The following is a 14,613-nucleotide window of genomic DNA, read 5'->3' as shown; positions in this document are numbered from 1 at the left end:
AAATTAAAAATTTCATGACATTTTGATTGGATAACTACCAAGGTGCATAACCCTGTTAGTTTAAAAAACAAGGGACACAACTCACATGATTAAACATCTCAAAGAGTTTTGCACTGGGCTGGTGGATGGTGCAGATGATTGTCCTCCCCTCCTCAGCTAATTTTTTTAACAGAGACACACACTGGAAACATGAGGCACTGTCCAACCCACTGGGGAGGATAGAGAATATAAATCAATCAAGGGGTGAAAGATTTGAAATAAATTAAAAATGTGAAAAAATAATCAGGGGTGAAAGATTTGAAACAAATTAAAAATGTGAAAAAATAATCAGGGGGTGAAAGATTTGAAACAAATTAAAAATGTGAAAAAATAATCAGGGGTGAAAGATTTGAAACAAATTAAAAATGTGAAAAAATAATCAGGGGGTGAAAGATTTGAAACAAATTAAAAATGTGAAAAAATAATCAGGGGTGAAAGATTTGAAACAAATTAAAAATGTGAAAAAATAATCAGGGGGTGAAAGATTTGAAACAAATTAAAAATGTGAAAAAATAATCAGGGGTGAAAGATTTGAAACAAATTAAAAATGTGAAAATATAATCAGGGGGTGAAAGATTTGAAATAAATTAAAAATGTGAAAAAATAATCAGGGGGTGAAAGATTTGAAACAAATTAAAAATGTGAAAATATAATCAGGGGGTGAATGATTTGAAACAAAAATGTGAAAAAATAATCAGGGGGTGAAAGATTTGAAACAATAAAATACTTAAAAAAAACTTTTTAAAAAACCACGTTTTTCTTGTGGACTAAAAAGTAGAAAATAACTATTTACATACATTTGATGACAAAAAACGTGGGTACGTTCACCATCAAATTTCCCGACCCATCTGCCCGACCCACGTTTTTTGTCATCAAATGTATGTAAATAGTTATTTTCTACTTTTTAGTCCACAAGAAAAACGTGGTTTTTTAAAAAGTTTTTTTTAAGTATTTTATTTTCTCCTTTTTAGTCCGTTGCTACACATGAAAAACGTGGTTTTTAAAAAAGTTTTTTATATAGTTTATTTTCTACTTTATCTAATGACTTGATTAAATATGACTTGACTAAGTGTTTATAAATACACGGACTAAAAATCTTGAGCGACCAGGATTCGAACCTGGGTTGTCGCGGCCACAACACGAAGTACTAACCACTATACGATCACGGCCAGCGCGCTCACATCCATTGGGGCCGAAGTAACTGTGTCAATAGGCCTCCAGTCTTGTCGGTATCTTTAGAAATCATGTCCTCAATTTTATGGTCCTTAGGGCGTAATTAAATTAAGCTAATTACGGTCTCTAATTGCTAGTTTTTATGATTGCATCTGAAATTGTTAGGCGAAAGTAGCCTGCATGCCAAATTTCAGATCTATAGAGCAATCAGAAGTGGGCTAATTTTCGATGTCAATTTTAACAACAAACACACGCGAAGCTGAGTTAATAAAAACGTGTTAAAAATGTGAAAAAATAATCAGGGGTGAAAGATTTGAAACAAAAATGTGAAAAAATAATCAGGGGGTGAAAGATTTGAAACAAAAATGTAAAAAAATAATCAGGGGGTGAAAGATTTGAAACAAAAATGTGAAAAAATAATCAGGAGGTGAAAGATTTGAAACAAATTAAAAATGTGAAATATTTTTTGAACGAACAAAATGAAAGTGATAATCTAGGTCAACAAAGGAATTTTCAAGTAAAAGTTATTATTTTAAGGAACTTCTGTACATTAGTTGATAAACTAGGTATCTATGAAAATTGGCTAGAAAGGTAAACTATATTTCCTAATGGTGGTGTTTACTGACCTTGTTGGCTCATCAAAAAACATGATTGGAGGGTTGTTGACCAGCTCTAGAGCTATGGACAGCCTCTTTCTCTGTCCACCAGAGAGATTGGATGTCCGCGTCTTCTTGGCCTCGTTCAAGCTTAATGTGTCCAGGATCTCGTCCACCTGGGGGTCAGAAGGAGTGGTGTCACATGTCACTGCTGGAGTCACATGTCACTACAGGTGTCACATGTCAATGCTGATGTCAAATGTCAATGCTGGTGTCACATGTCACTACAGGTGTCACATGTCACTACAGGTGTCACATGTCAATGCTGGTGTCACATGTCACTACAGGTGTCACATGTCACTACAGGTGTCACATGTCAAAACTGGTGTCAAATGTCAGAACATATAAGGCCAAGTCTTTGCCTTAACCCCAAACTAACCATTGTCTTCTCAACTAAACCCTAACCGTAACCTACCATTTCCAGCTTCTCCATGGGAGACAACTTCTCATCAAGTTTCAGATTAGCCGAGCACATCATAGCCTCCTCCACCGTCAGGTGTGGCAGGAGCTCATCATCTTGCATGATGTAGCACGACATCTTGCGGAACGACCTCAAATCTCGCTCTCGGTTACGCACCAACAGAGACCCGGTCACATTCTTTGTTCTGATAGTTTAAGTTGGTGGAAATAAAATATTTTTTTTTTGTCAATAAAAATACTAACAACACAGATCTACAAAACAATTATATTTAAAAAGAGTTTTATGGTAGGTTGTAAGTAGAGAAAGAACAAGCAATATCCCAAACTATTGCAGAAAAATTGTGGACAGATTTATAAAACTTCTCTTATTCAGGCATAAGGCAAGGTATCCTCACAGCTGAATGTAGAAATGAGCACTACACATGTGACCAGTAACTACGGCCCATTATTTTCACACTAGACCAGTAATTAAGACCCCATTATTTTCCCACTATTATTTTCCTATCTGCCTTGGTGCATGTCTCCATTTTGAAATTGGGGGCAATACTATATGGGCCTTAATGCCAGTACCTAACTAGTGACTTTTAGGTAAGGGAGAGACTCTTCTACCATTAGACCAGGGCTGCTTTATACAAGAAAATTCACTTCTGATCTTGAAGAAGATATATTTCCTCAGAACTATTATTTAAGTACTATTAAGAACAATTAAGTGCTAGCAAAAGAAATGACAAATCCCAAAAGTATGGGAACTGGCTCCTAACAAAAGCATAATATGTTAATTTGTTCTTGTCTTTTTAAAAAATCATGCCCTATATTGTAAATGAAAAACTGTGAGCCCATTTGATTAAGTTGATTGGTTCCTTTAAGAAAAAAACAAAAATGTGTCCTAAAATCTAAAAGAAATAAAACAAACCTATAACCAGCTAGAATGTTCATCAAGGAAGACTTGCCAGCACCAGATGGCCCCATGATGGCTGTCAGCTCACCAGAGACAAATCTCCCTGATATATTCTTCAGGATCATTTTTTTACCTGGGAAATTGGGGGGAAATTTTACAACTTACAACATAAACATTTCATGCAGTAAATACTTTTTTATATATATGTGCCTATATTTATAAACCATAAAATAAACTATAACAAATAATTATTTAATTAAAAAAAAATATAAAATAAGGCATTCATCATTTCTATTATGAAAACATGTTTACATTTAGAGATGGGTGGGAAAAAAAACATGTTTACATTTAGAGATGGGATGACAAATTTTCCATCTTTTAGAAATCACCATTGTACAAAGCAAAATTTTGTTTTTTAAGTAATTATTTTCACCTGCTGATTGAGCCTACCTTTCCTACTGTGTCCCTCCTTAACAAAGTAAGACAAATTGTTGAACGTGATGTCCACTGGCTTGTGTTTAGCCAGGTGGGACGAGCGACCTTTTTCTTTCGTCCCATTGTCACCTAGCAACTTCTTGGTCTCTGGTCTCAGAAGCTTGCCCAGGTGTGCAGGTATCTGTACCTGTGGAGGTGTGCAGTTTTTAGTGGCAAGTTTCAATTTATTTTACATTTTTTTAGTGGCAAGTTTCATGTTATGGGCACTTTTTTAGTGGCAAGTTTCACTTTGTAGAAAGAATCTCTATTTAAATATAAATATATATTTTGGTAGAGTGGTATTTAAGCAATAAAAAACACCAATTTGTTTTTTTCAGCTGATATCGATGTTTGGGTTATGATAAGAGCTAAGCTTTGGCCGGATAGAGTTGTGGTTCTGGCAAAAGTAAAACTACCAAAACACCCAAGTACCTCATGGACAAGACAAATATAATTTTTTCTTTTTTTTTCAATCGGCCACTGTGGCGCTGAGTATAAAATAAAAGAAGAGCAGGGCTTTACAGGAATACAATAACAAATTATCTAACAACCAGAGGCATAGGTGGAAGGGAGGGGGGGGGGGGAAGTGTGTGTTGGCAGGGGTTAGAACCCCTTCCCATGACAAATTCCTGGCACTGGTAACAACAAAATGATTGTAAAAGCCAGCCTGTCCATTTGGTCATGTGGTGGTAACAGGTATAACTTAGATGATACAGTACAAAGTATGCCCACTGGCAGCAGATGTGCCTACTTATGTGACACTGGGCTAAAGATGAATATCTGTAAAACACATAGACTCAATACAGCTCTGTTGGAGCCCATGCATTGAATACAAGTGTCTATTGACAGAGGAAGTTGATTCATCAACTTGGAATGTTGCACAGGACAAGATGAATAATACAAAACAACTGATTTTATTCAGTGTGCCTCAGCAGTGGAATAAACTAGTTTACATATATAAACCCTCTCTTGTAAAAGTAAGGTTATCCTTTAAAACCTGGCCGTCCATGAGGCAGATGAAGTAGAGTTCACATATTTCTGTAACTTAGCATATTATGCCCATCCACCTTTACTTTCCCTCATGTAATTTAGGTACCTATCAGAGCTGGGTGGACTCAGGGACATGCTATGACTCTAGCCTGGAATACAAACTCAAGGCTTTTAGGGTAGCAGCCAAATGCTCTACCGTCTGACCACAGTTCTTGCTACACAATGATGTACTTAAGGTTAATTTTTACTACCAGATTAGATCTATAGGAGATTTTTACATTTATATGTAGACAACTACCAACAATGATTAAAATACTATTACAAGATTGTATCTGTTTGTACTGTTTACATTAGCATTGAGACGGCCTCTAGCAATACCTAAAATGCTATTACAACATTCTATTTATAGGTCTAGACTGTGTACTGTTTACATTTAAATTTAGACTGTTTCCACAGTTTGCATAACTCTGGTTGGCCATCCATTTCCCACCTGTCTTTTAATAGCCACCAACGCAACACACTCCAGAGGTGCTTAAGGAAATGCTTAAGTTACATTCAGTTTTATTTCTTAAAATAGAAAGATTCATTCAGTTTTATTTCTTAAAATAGAAAGATTATGGCATAAAATATGTTTATAAAAGGTTTATTGCCTTTTCTTAAAATTAACTTTGGCACTTTGCCCAGAAGGAAATTTGTATGACCCCCACATGTGTTGACCTGACATGAACTTTGAACTTGTTCACATACAAATATTTCAATACCCATTTTAAACATAGTGTCAGAGATTAACAGCACAGCTATAGATATACACAGTTAACAGCATCACATGATTCAATCTAATTTCTTTGATCAACAACACAGCAACAACACTACACAAACTTTGATTTTTGACATCATCTAACACTTTGACAGATCAGGTACACTTAAATATGTTTAAATCAGTAAGGGTAATAGCTAGGGCTAAGGTTAGGTTTTCTATTAATAAACTGTAAAAAAAACTACATCACGTTTCACCTACAGTAAATTGTAAGCCTTTGGGGTATGCTATTATAAGGTTATTTCTAGGATAAGGATTAATTAGGTTTGTATTAATTGACTCTAAATATTCTTACAGCATGAAGAAGTAATAATACCTAAACCACTAAGGTTAGGTTTAAGTTTGGACATAGGGAAAGGCTTAGAGTCAAGGATTAAGTAAGGTATAAGTTTTATTAACTATAGTTTAGAAAATGTACTAAGATCTAGGATTAGGGTTAAGTTTAGAAATTCACATTTCTGGCTACACAATAAATAATATATACTTAGGGCTAGGGTTAGGTTTAAGTAAGAAAATACCCTATTGAACCTAACCGCTGATGAGTCAGGTGAAGTAGAGTTCACCTGTTTCAGTGACCTTAGCATATGAAGGGTAAGTGTTGTCAGCACTAGACCCAGCCACCTTTACTTTCCCGCGTATAAGAGTTGGGTGGACGAGCCTAGGCTACGAACTCAAGTCTTTCAAGCTAGCAGTCAAACGCTCGACCATTCAACCATGATATCCTCTGGGTTGAGGTGTAGTTACCTACAGTCCTTGCCACACAATAACATACACAGTTCTAACCAGGCGGAGACAACTCTTACCTGTACAGACAACAGCTCAGCCATTGTCTTGTGTCTGTTTTCTGCTATCACTACATAGTTTCAGCTCCTTGCCCCCACCACCAGCGTTCCCAGTTCACTAATGTTAATCCTGGGATTAGATCCAACAGTTAATCCTGGGATTAGGGGCAACAGTTCACCTTGATTAACTGACCAGGAGTGAACCTAATTACAACCTGGGCTGGCTCTGACTGGCAGGTCACCGCACCCTCTGAGATTCATCAAGTGACAACCTGGAACACATAGCAATATAAAACTGTTATTATTATCTTGTTTGGGGAAACTCAAAAACACTCTTCTGTTTCTGGAGATTAGTTTTATAAATAGATTGATCAACTGGTGCATACACAAGGCTTTACAAGACTTCTAGTTATAAAAAATTTAAAGTCTAAATAAAGACAAAAATATTCTTCAAAGTATTAATTCGATAAATTAAGTAAGATAAATTATATGATTTGCTAGTTCAATTAACAGTTTCAGGATATGGAATAATTCGTATGTTGGCTTTGTATGCCAAAAATTCTTCAAAGAAAACGGACACACACTAACCAAGCATGCATAAGTGATGGAATCAAAACAATTGTATGAATAGGTTTAACCTATTTTAAAAACATCACACTAAAGCTATTTACACACCTAGATGGAAAATTGTATATATACCAATCTAACACTGTCACTACACATGTTCCTAAACATGGCATACTTTTACACACCAAATCCACCAAATCAAAATTTGTATCACTTCACTAGAGATCTAGACTTTAAAATATTTTATTATTAAGTTTATATGACATCACATGAATTAATCTAGTGGTTAGATAGTGTTCTTATCTAATCTTAGATATTGCAACAGTATTGCAAGTTAAGTAGTGAAATAAAATGTTATCTAATTGATAGCATGGTTTCATTAAATCCAATAGACTAAACAAGTGCAACTTTATTATAAGGCCAGGGTGATGGGTATTGAAGGATTTTTGCTTGGGGTAGGTGGTAGGGAGTTGGGGGTGCTCATTAATTATCTTTAAAAAAATGGGTCTTATTTGGCTTAGATAAATAGTTTAAGAATTTAACAAAGAAAAATAGCACAATTGCTTTGGCTTCTGCCTTCTGGTAACACTCTATTACAGTATTTAGAGTATTAGCCAGACCTACGATTATATCAAGATGAAGATAGTACCACAACCCTTCAAACCTAGCCCTAATAATAGTATTTAGTAACTGTACTGAGACTAACCAAGTGAAGGTTATCAGTATCATTTTTCGGTGGTTATCACGATTATGATACCAATTAAAAGATCTATGCGCTAACGTATGCCCACTGGCCCTCCCGTCCAGTCCAAAGATTACATGACCCACAATTCCAAAGATCTAATGGCCCACCTATCCGAAGATCTAATGGCCCACCGGTCCAAATATCTAATGGCAATGGCCCACACATCCAATGCATGAAGAATCAAAGATCTACTGACCAGTGTTTCTTCCAGACTTTAATCTCCGGGGGGGGGGGGCGCACTTGAAATTTTGGGGGGGGGGGGGGGGGCGGTAGACTTTCTTCGGAGGGGGGGGGACACTGTTAAAAGTATATATTTTCTATATAAATTATTTATATACATTTTATTTCGTTCGGGGGGGGGGGGGGAGGGGGGGCGCGGTAAAATTTCGGGGGGGGGGGGGGGCGGGGCTCTGACCCCCCCCCCCCCCCCCCTCCGAAGAGATGCCTGGAAGAAACTGCTACTGACCCACACTTTCAAAGATCTACTGGCCCACAGGTCCAACATCTACAAATCATTCTATTGTCCACAATTTCAAAGATCTTGGTCCACCCGTAGTAAAGATCTAATTGAGACTAATTCTAATGGCCCACACGTCCTAAGAATCAAAGGTCTACTGACCCACCGGTCCAAAGATCTACGGGCCCACCCGTCTCAGTGTTTACTGACCCTCCTGCTCACATGTCTTTGAGGTGGCGACAAAAATAAAACCAACGTCATGTGTTTTACCTTGAACCCCGAGCCGTCCTCCACTACACAAAACACTTGTTTTTTTAACTGCTAGACCTAGATCTAGATTACAACTTTTGTATTTCTTGCATATTTAATTAGTTTCAAAGGTAACTTGCTGTCAACAACCCAGTAGATTTGACTTCCGTGTGTTTGTTTCATTACGTTGGCCAGTACTAAACTACTAATGTACTACCATGCTAGCCAATACTATTATACGTATGTCCGATACCCGCCAATTACCAAAGTCCCATTACGAGAATACACGGCGGTAAAGTAACAAACCCGGAATTCTATAGCATACCTGTGCATTCGATTTAATGCATTAAAAAAGGGGGGTGGGGAAGGGGGTGATAAAGTACAAAATAAGTCATAGCTTGTACTTTTGCTAGTCATTCTAGAGAAAACAAAACCGGCAAAGAGCAAAACAAGATCATTCCATTCCAGAATTGTATCAAGTCCTAATCCTAACTCTGACTTTCGATTAGGGTTAGGTTAAAAGTTAGGATTAAGTTTAAGTTCGATTTGTAATCAATAGGTGAGTAATGCCTTACTGCAGTGCCCTCAGAGTTTCTTCCAGGCATCTCTTCGGGGGGGGGGGGGGGGGGGCCGAAAAATTTTTACCGCCCCCCCCCCCCCCCCGAACGAAATGAAATTTATATAATTTATATAGAAAATATATACTTTTAACAGTGTCCGCCCCCCCCCCCCCCGAAGAAAGTTTACCGAAGATTTCAAGTGCCACCCCGGAGATAAAAGTCTGGAAGAAACACTGAGTGCCCTACTGACCGGTACAGGGGGTAATGTCCTGTTCCCATCTCACATTCCGCCTATCTTTCTTCATAATTCACATACACCAAGACACTAAGGCAAACTTGATCGTAAAGAAAGGGGAGAGTGAAAATCTGAACTTTGAACTGTGACGCGGCTGTGTTAATTGGTTTAGTGATCATGGCTATTTTTAGACCGGTGTCTGAACAAAGCTTTTTACTTGTGTGTTGTTGGGGATGGGGGGGGGGGGGGGGATAACTGTTTTGTTAATGAATAGTTAATTATGCTTAATTAATTAATGAAATCTTCTGTCTATAAAGGTCCTAAAACGACATGTGCCAGAATGTAATATGTTTTTTTATACATATTAACGGTATTAACGGGACTTGGAGACTGGCCATACACATACAAATTAGCAATCTAGCATTAACAAAAAGACTGCACACCTAAACCTGAACTCTGAACCTACCGAACCTAACCACTAACCGTAGGTTGGAGCCTAACCACTAACCGTAGGTTGGAGCCTAACCACTAACCGTAGGTTGGAGCCTAACCACTAACCGTAGGTTGGAGCCTAACCACTAACCGTAGGCTGGAGCCTAACCACTAACCGTAGGCTGGAGCCTAACCACTAACCGTAGGTTGGAGCCTAACCCGAGCGTATATGAAATTATACTGAGCGCAAGACAAAGACGTTCCCTAGTTAACGCACAATATGTTTATTCCTCCTATATAATCAGACATTACAGGCCGTGAAACTAGGACTGTATCTACACAATAACCCGCTTATACAAGGTTTTCAAACTAGAGAACACACACGACTAGACCATCATTCAGAGATGTCAAAAGTAAGCTTTAACAAGAGCAGCCTACACATACACAACTCGCCTATTAGATAAGGTTTTACAGTGGCAAGTTACCAATTAACGACATTTAGGCCAACAACTTGATCAAACGAGATTGGTAAAAATGAATCAGTAAAAAAAAGGGAGATGATACATCATAGTCCATGTATGTCATCTTTACTGTTTCATTCTAAAGCAGCTTCCACCCTCCCCCCTCCCCTCAATCCCTCAGAGAAGGACGTTTATATTTGGCACCAATGGCCGCTCATCGATCTATCGGGTTTGTTGATGTGGCATTCTAAAGAGAGTACTAGTCGTCATACAGTGGTGAGTGTCTCTTGTTGTAGAGTGGTGAGTGTCTCTTGCTGTAGAGTGGTGAGTGTCTCTTGCTGTAGAGTGGTGAGTGTCTCTTGCTGTAGAGTGTACCAGTCGTCATACAGACAGTGGTGAGTGTCTGACAGAGTGGGAGTGTCTCTTGTAGAGTGGTGAGTGTCTCTTGTTGTAGAGTGGAGAGTGTCTCTTGTTGTAGAGTGGTGAGTGTCTCTTGTAGAGTGTACCAGTCGTCATACAGTGGTGAGTGTCTTGCTGTAGAGTGGAGAGTGTCTCTTGCTGTAGAGTGGTGAGTGTCTCTTGCTGTAGAGTGGTGAGTGTCTCTTGCTGTAGAGTGGTGAGTGTCTCTTGCTGTAGAGTGTACCAGTCGTCATACAGACAGTGGTGAGTGTCTGACAGAGTGGGAGTGTCTCTTGTAGAGTGGTGAGTGTCTCTTGTTGTAGAGTGGTGAGTGTCTCTTGCTGTAGAGTGTACCAGTCGTCATACAGACAGTGGTGAGTGTCTGACAGAGTGGGAGTGTCTCTTGTAGAGTGGTGAGTGTCTCTTGTTGTAGAGTGGTGAGTGTCTCTTGTTGTAGAGAGTACCAGTCGTCATACAGTGGTGAGTGTCTGACAGAGTGGAGAGTGTCTCTTGTAGAGTGGAGAGTGTCTCTTGTAGAGTGGAGAGAGTCGCTTGTAGAGTGGAGAGTGTCTCTTGTCTTACAGAGTGGTGAGTGTCTCTTGTTGTAGAGAGTACCAGTCGTCATACAGTGGTGAGTGTCTGACAGAGTGGGAGTGTCTCTTGTAGAGTGGAGAGTGTCTCTTGTAGAGTGGAGAGTGTCTCTTGTTGTAGAGTGGTGAGTGTCTCTTGTTGTAGAGAGTACCAGTCGTCATACAGTGGTGAGTGTCTGACAGAGTGGAGAGTGTCTCTTGTAGAGTGGAGAGTGTCTCTTGTAGAGTGGAGAGTGTCTCTTGTAGAGTGGAGAGTGTCTCTTGTAGAGTGGAGAGTGTCTCTTGTAGAGTGGAGAGTGTCTCTTGTTGTAGAGAGTACCAGTCGTCATACAGTGGTGAGTGTCTGACAGAGTGGGAGTGTCTCTTGTAGAGTGGAGAGTGTCTCTTGTAGAGTGGAGAGTGTCTCTTGTAGAGTGGAGAGTGTCTCTTGTAGAGTGGAGAGTGTCTCTTGTAGAGTGGAGAGTGTCTCTTGTAGAGTGGAGAGAGTCGCTTGTAGAGTGGAGAGTGTCTCTTGTCTTACAGAGTGGTGAGTGTCTCTTGTTGTAGAGAGTACCAGTCGTCATACAGTGGTGAGTGTCTGACAGAGTGGAGAGTGTCTCTTGTAGAGTGGAGAGTGTCTCTTGTAGAGTGGAGAGTGTCTCTTGTAGAGTGGAGAGTGTCTCTTGTAGAGTGGAGAGTGTCTCTTGTAGAGTGGAGAGTGTCTCTTGTAGAGTGGAGAGTGTCTCTTGTAGAGTGGAGAGTGTCTCTTGTAGAGTGGAGAGTGTCTCTTGTAGAGTGGAGAGTGTCTCTTGTAGAGTGGAGAGAGTCGCTTGTAGAGTGGAGAGTGTCTCTTGTCTTACAGAGTGGAGAGAGACGTTTGTTCTCTTATATCGGAGTGTCCTATTCAGAAGGTTATCACTATAAATGTCATATAGAGATAGGTCTCACAACAATGATACTGATGAAGACCTATGTCGAAACAGTTTTCACAAAACCAAAACAGTCTTCATAAAATCTCTCGCTACTATTGGAAGTGTCCAATATATGTAGGAATAAGCGACGAAATATGATTTGAGAACTATGAAGCGAACATATAATACCATCCAACATTTTTTTTAAAAAGCCGAACCCAATTCTCTAAGATCGATTTTTCACAAATCTAAACGAAAGAACGCATTAAATCTCTCCCAAGACTGAGTAGTTTATAATCGCGTGACAGACCCACCCCCTTCCCCGGTACAGCGATGCTTTTAACTGTAATTAAACAAAGACACTTGACAAATGGTAGACAACATCAGAGATGTCTAAACACGACCCGACACACTTCCGGCCATCTCGGTTCAGGCACGAGGTGCTTGTTAGAAAAACAACTCACACACAACAAACACACAGCTTATATAGCTGTGTTGATCTGTGATGTTCCGCTGACGAGTGACGTGTCGTAATACGTCATCTCGTTATAGCGAAACATTGTGTCGTTATGGCGATACATTATAACCTTATAGCTAAACACCGTGTCGTTACAGCCAAACATCGAGTCGTTATAGCGATACGTCGTGTCGTTATAGCGAAACATCGTGGCTCTATAGCACATATCTAGTATCTCGTATAGAATTAAATTCGGATAACATGTCGCTACAGGGTAAAATAAAAAGTTACCATTACCATTTCAAATCTGACGGTCCATGGGGCATATGAAGTAGAGTTCACCTGTTTCTGTGACACCGGCCTATGAATGGATAGTGTGGTCAGCACAATGCTGCAGCATCAAAGCTGGGTAAATACAAGGACGTACCACGGACTCAAGCACGGTGTTCGAACTGGAGACTTTCGGGTTAGAGATACAAGTAAAGAAATAGATAACTGTTAATTTAGCAATTTATCATCACATGTGTGCTAAATGTAAAAAAAAAAAAAAAAAAATTAAAATTAAAACCCGAATATCCATTATATTTCCTTCCACGTCTTCGTGTGTCTCGTGTATGAAATCAGTTTCCGGTAGCTCAGACACATGTGCAGCGTGTGGATCAATACCACTGAGTGAACCAAGGGTACTTCAACTTCATGTGAACTCAGTCATTGTCAACAGCTTGGTGAAAAGGCCTTAAACTTATTCAAATGCCGGGTTATATATTCAATGCTGTTGAATTTTCTTGGCTATAGTGTGGTAACTCGTGTCCGGATTCTGACCCTAAATTTAATTATGGTCGTAACCCTAATCCTAAACTCGGGTCCTAACAGATACCGGTATGGGGGGGGGGGGGGAGATGTACGTGTACAGTACAACAATTCTCACACATTCCTGTGTTCCACCTCAAATCTAACCCTAATCAAAGCTCAAACCACTGTCCTATGTAGCCTTTCCTCTATATTAGCTTTAGGAAAATCTTTGTATGACATAACGGTCGATCGATACGCATCAAATTGCCCTCGTTTTAAAAAGTGTATCGTTAAAAGCCATCGTTTGACGTTAAATCATGACATCAACATAACCCATCGTTTAACGCTATTCACGAAATGCATCATAAAACATCATTTAACGCTAATCATGGGATGCACCATAACACATCGCTTAACGCTAATCATGGGATGCACCATAACCCATCGCTTAACGCTCATCATGAGATGCACCATAACACATCGCTTAACGCTAATCATGAGATGCACCATAACCCATCGTTTAACGCTAATCTTGAGATGCACCATAACACATCGCTTAACGCTAATCACTGGATGCACCATAACCCATCGTTTAACGCTAATCATGGGATGTACCATAACCCATCGTTTAACGCTAATCATGGGATGCACCATAACCCATCGCTTAACGCTAATCATGGGATGCACCATAACCCATCGTTTAACGCTAATCTTGAGATGCACCATAACACATCGCTTAACGCTAATCATGGGATGCATCATAACCCATCATTTAACGTTAATCATTACATCACCATAACCCATCATTTAACGCTCATCATGAGATGCACCATAACCCATCGTTTAACGCTAATCTTGAGATGCACCATAACACATCGCTTAACGCTAATCATGGGATGCACCATAACCCATCACCTAACGCTAATCATGGGATGCACCAACGTCTGCCAGTTTACTACGTAAACCATCAGCATAAGACAAGCAGTACACTGAAAGTAGGTCACAATGGAGGGCTGAGGAAATGTTAAAACAATTTACTCACCCCCATAAGTGCGTGTTTATTTTTTTCGCATTTTAACTTCTTCGTTAAATAATATAATTGGGCATCTATCATGTAGGGAATGGCGCCATAATGGTCACAGAGATTATTTAGCCAGATGTAAAACAGTATTCAACAAGTACGGGTTATCAAGTGATGTTTGTCATATAAAAAACAACAACCACTTCACATAAGGGTTAAATTGACCTACGGACTTTCAACAAGGACAAGCCTACATAGCAGTTAGGGGTGAATGATCGCTTATCTGCTGGGTGGTGGGGAGGGGGTAGTGGGTATGTTGGGGGACGGGAGGGATCAGGTATCATGTGAAATGCGACGAAATTCCCACAGGCACAAGTACCATACAACTAAAGACAGTGTCCCAACACTAGCAGAATCAGGCACAAGTTCCATTCAACTAAATTAGTATCGCAACAACAGCAGAATCAGGCACAAGTTCCATTCAACTAAAGAAAGTATCGCAACAACAG

At 39.4% G+C, this 14,613-nt stretch overlaps 1 protein-coding gene across 2 annotated transcripts in view; it reads right to left on the bottom strand.

Moving 5' to 3' along the window:
* Positions 1–14,613, bottom strand: part of LOC131953653 (ATP-binding cassette sub-family G member 1) — a 65,451-nt gene that overhangs the window by 18,320 nt on the left and 32,518 nt on the right. For both annotated transcript variants that reach the window (XM_059316944.1, XM_059316945.1), the window contains exons 2-7: positions 6,271–6,521; positions 3,637–3,808; positions 3,202–3,319; positions 2,284–2,473; positions 1,839–1,984; positions 86–209 (exon numbers count right to left, since the gene is read on the bottom strand). In XM_059316944.1, the coding sequence (XP_059172927.1) occupies positions 86–209; positions 1,839–1,984; positions 2,284–2,473; positions 3,202–3,319; positions 3,637–3,808; positions 6,271–6,294 (774 nt within the window). In that variant the 5' untranslated portion in view covers positions 6,295–6,521. The remainder of the gene's footprint in view (positions 1–85; positions 210–1,838; positions 1,985–2,283; positions 2,474–3,201; positions 3,320–3,636; positions 3,809–6,270; positions 6,522–14,613) is intronic.

This window comes from Physella acuta, unplaced genomic scaffold (genome assembly GCF_028476545.2).
Source record: "Physella acuta isolate Inbredline_101_S28 unplaced genomic scaffold, ASM2847654v3 ptg000937l, whole genome shotgun sequence".
Lineage (NCBI taxonomy): Eukaryota > Metazoa > Mollusca > Gastropoda > Physidae > Physella > Physella acuta.
Note: the sequence above shows the minus strand (reverse complement) of the source record. Positions and strands in the feature narration are given on the sequence as shown.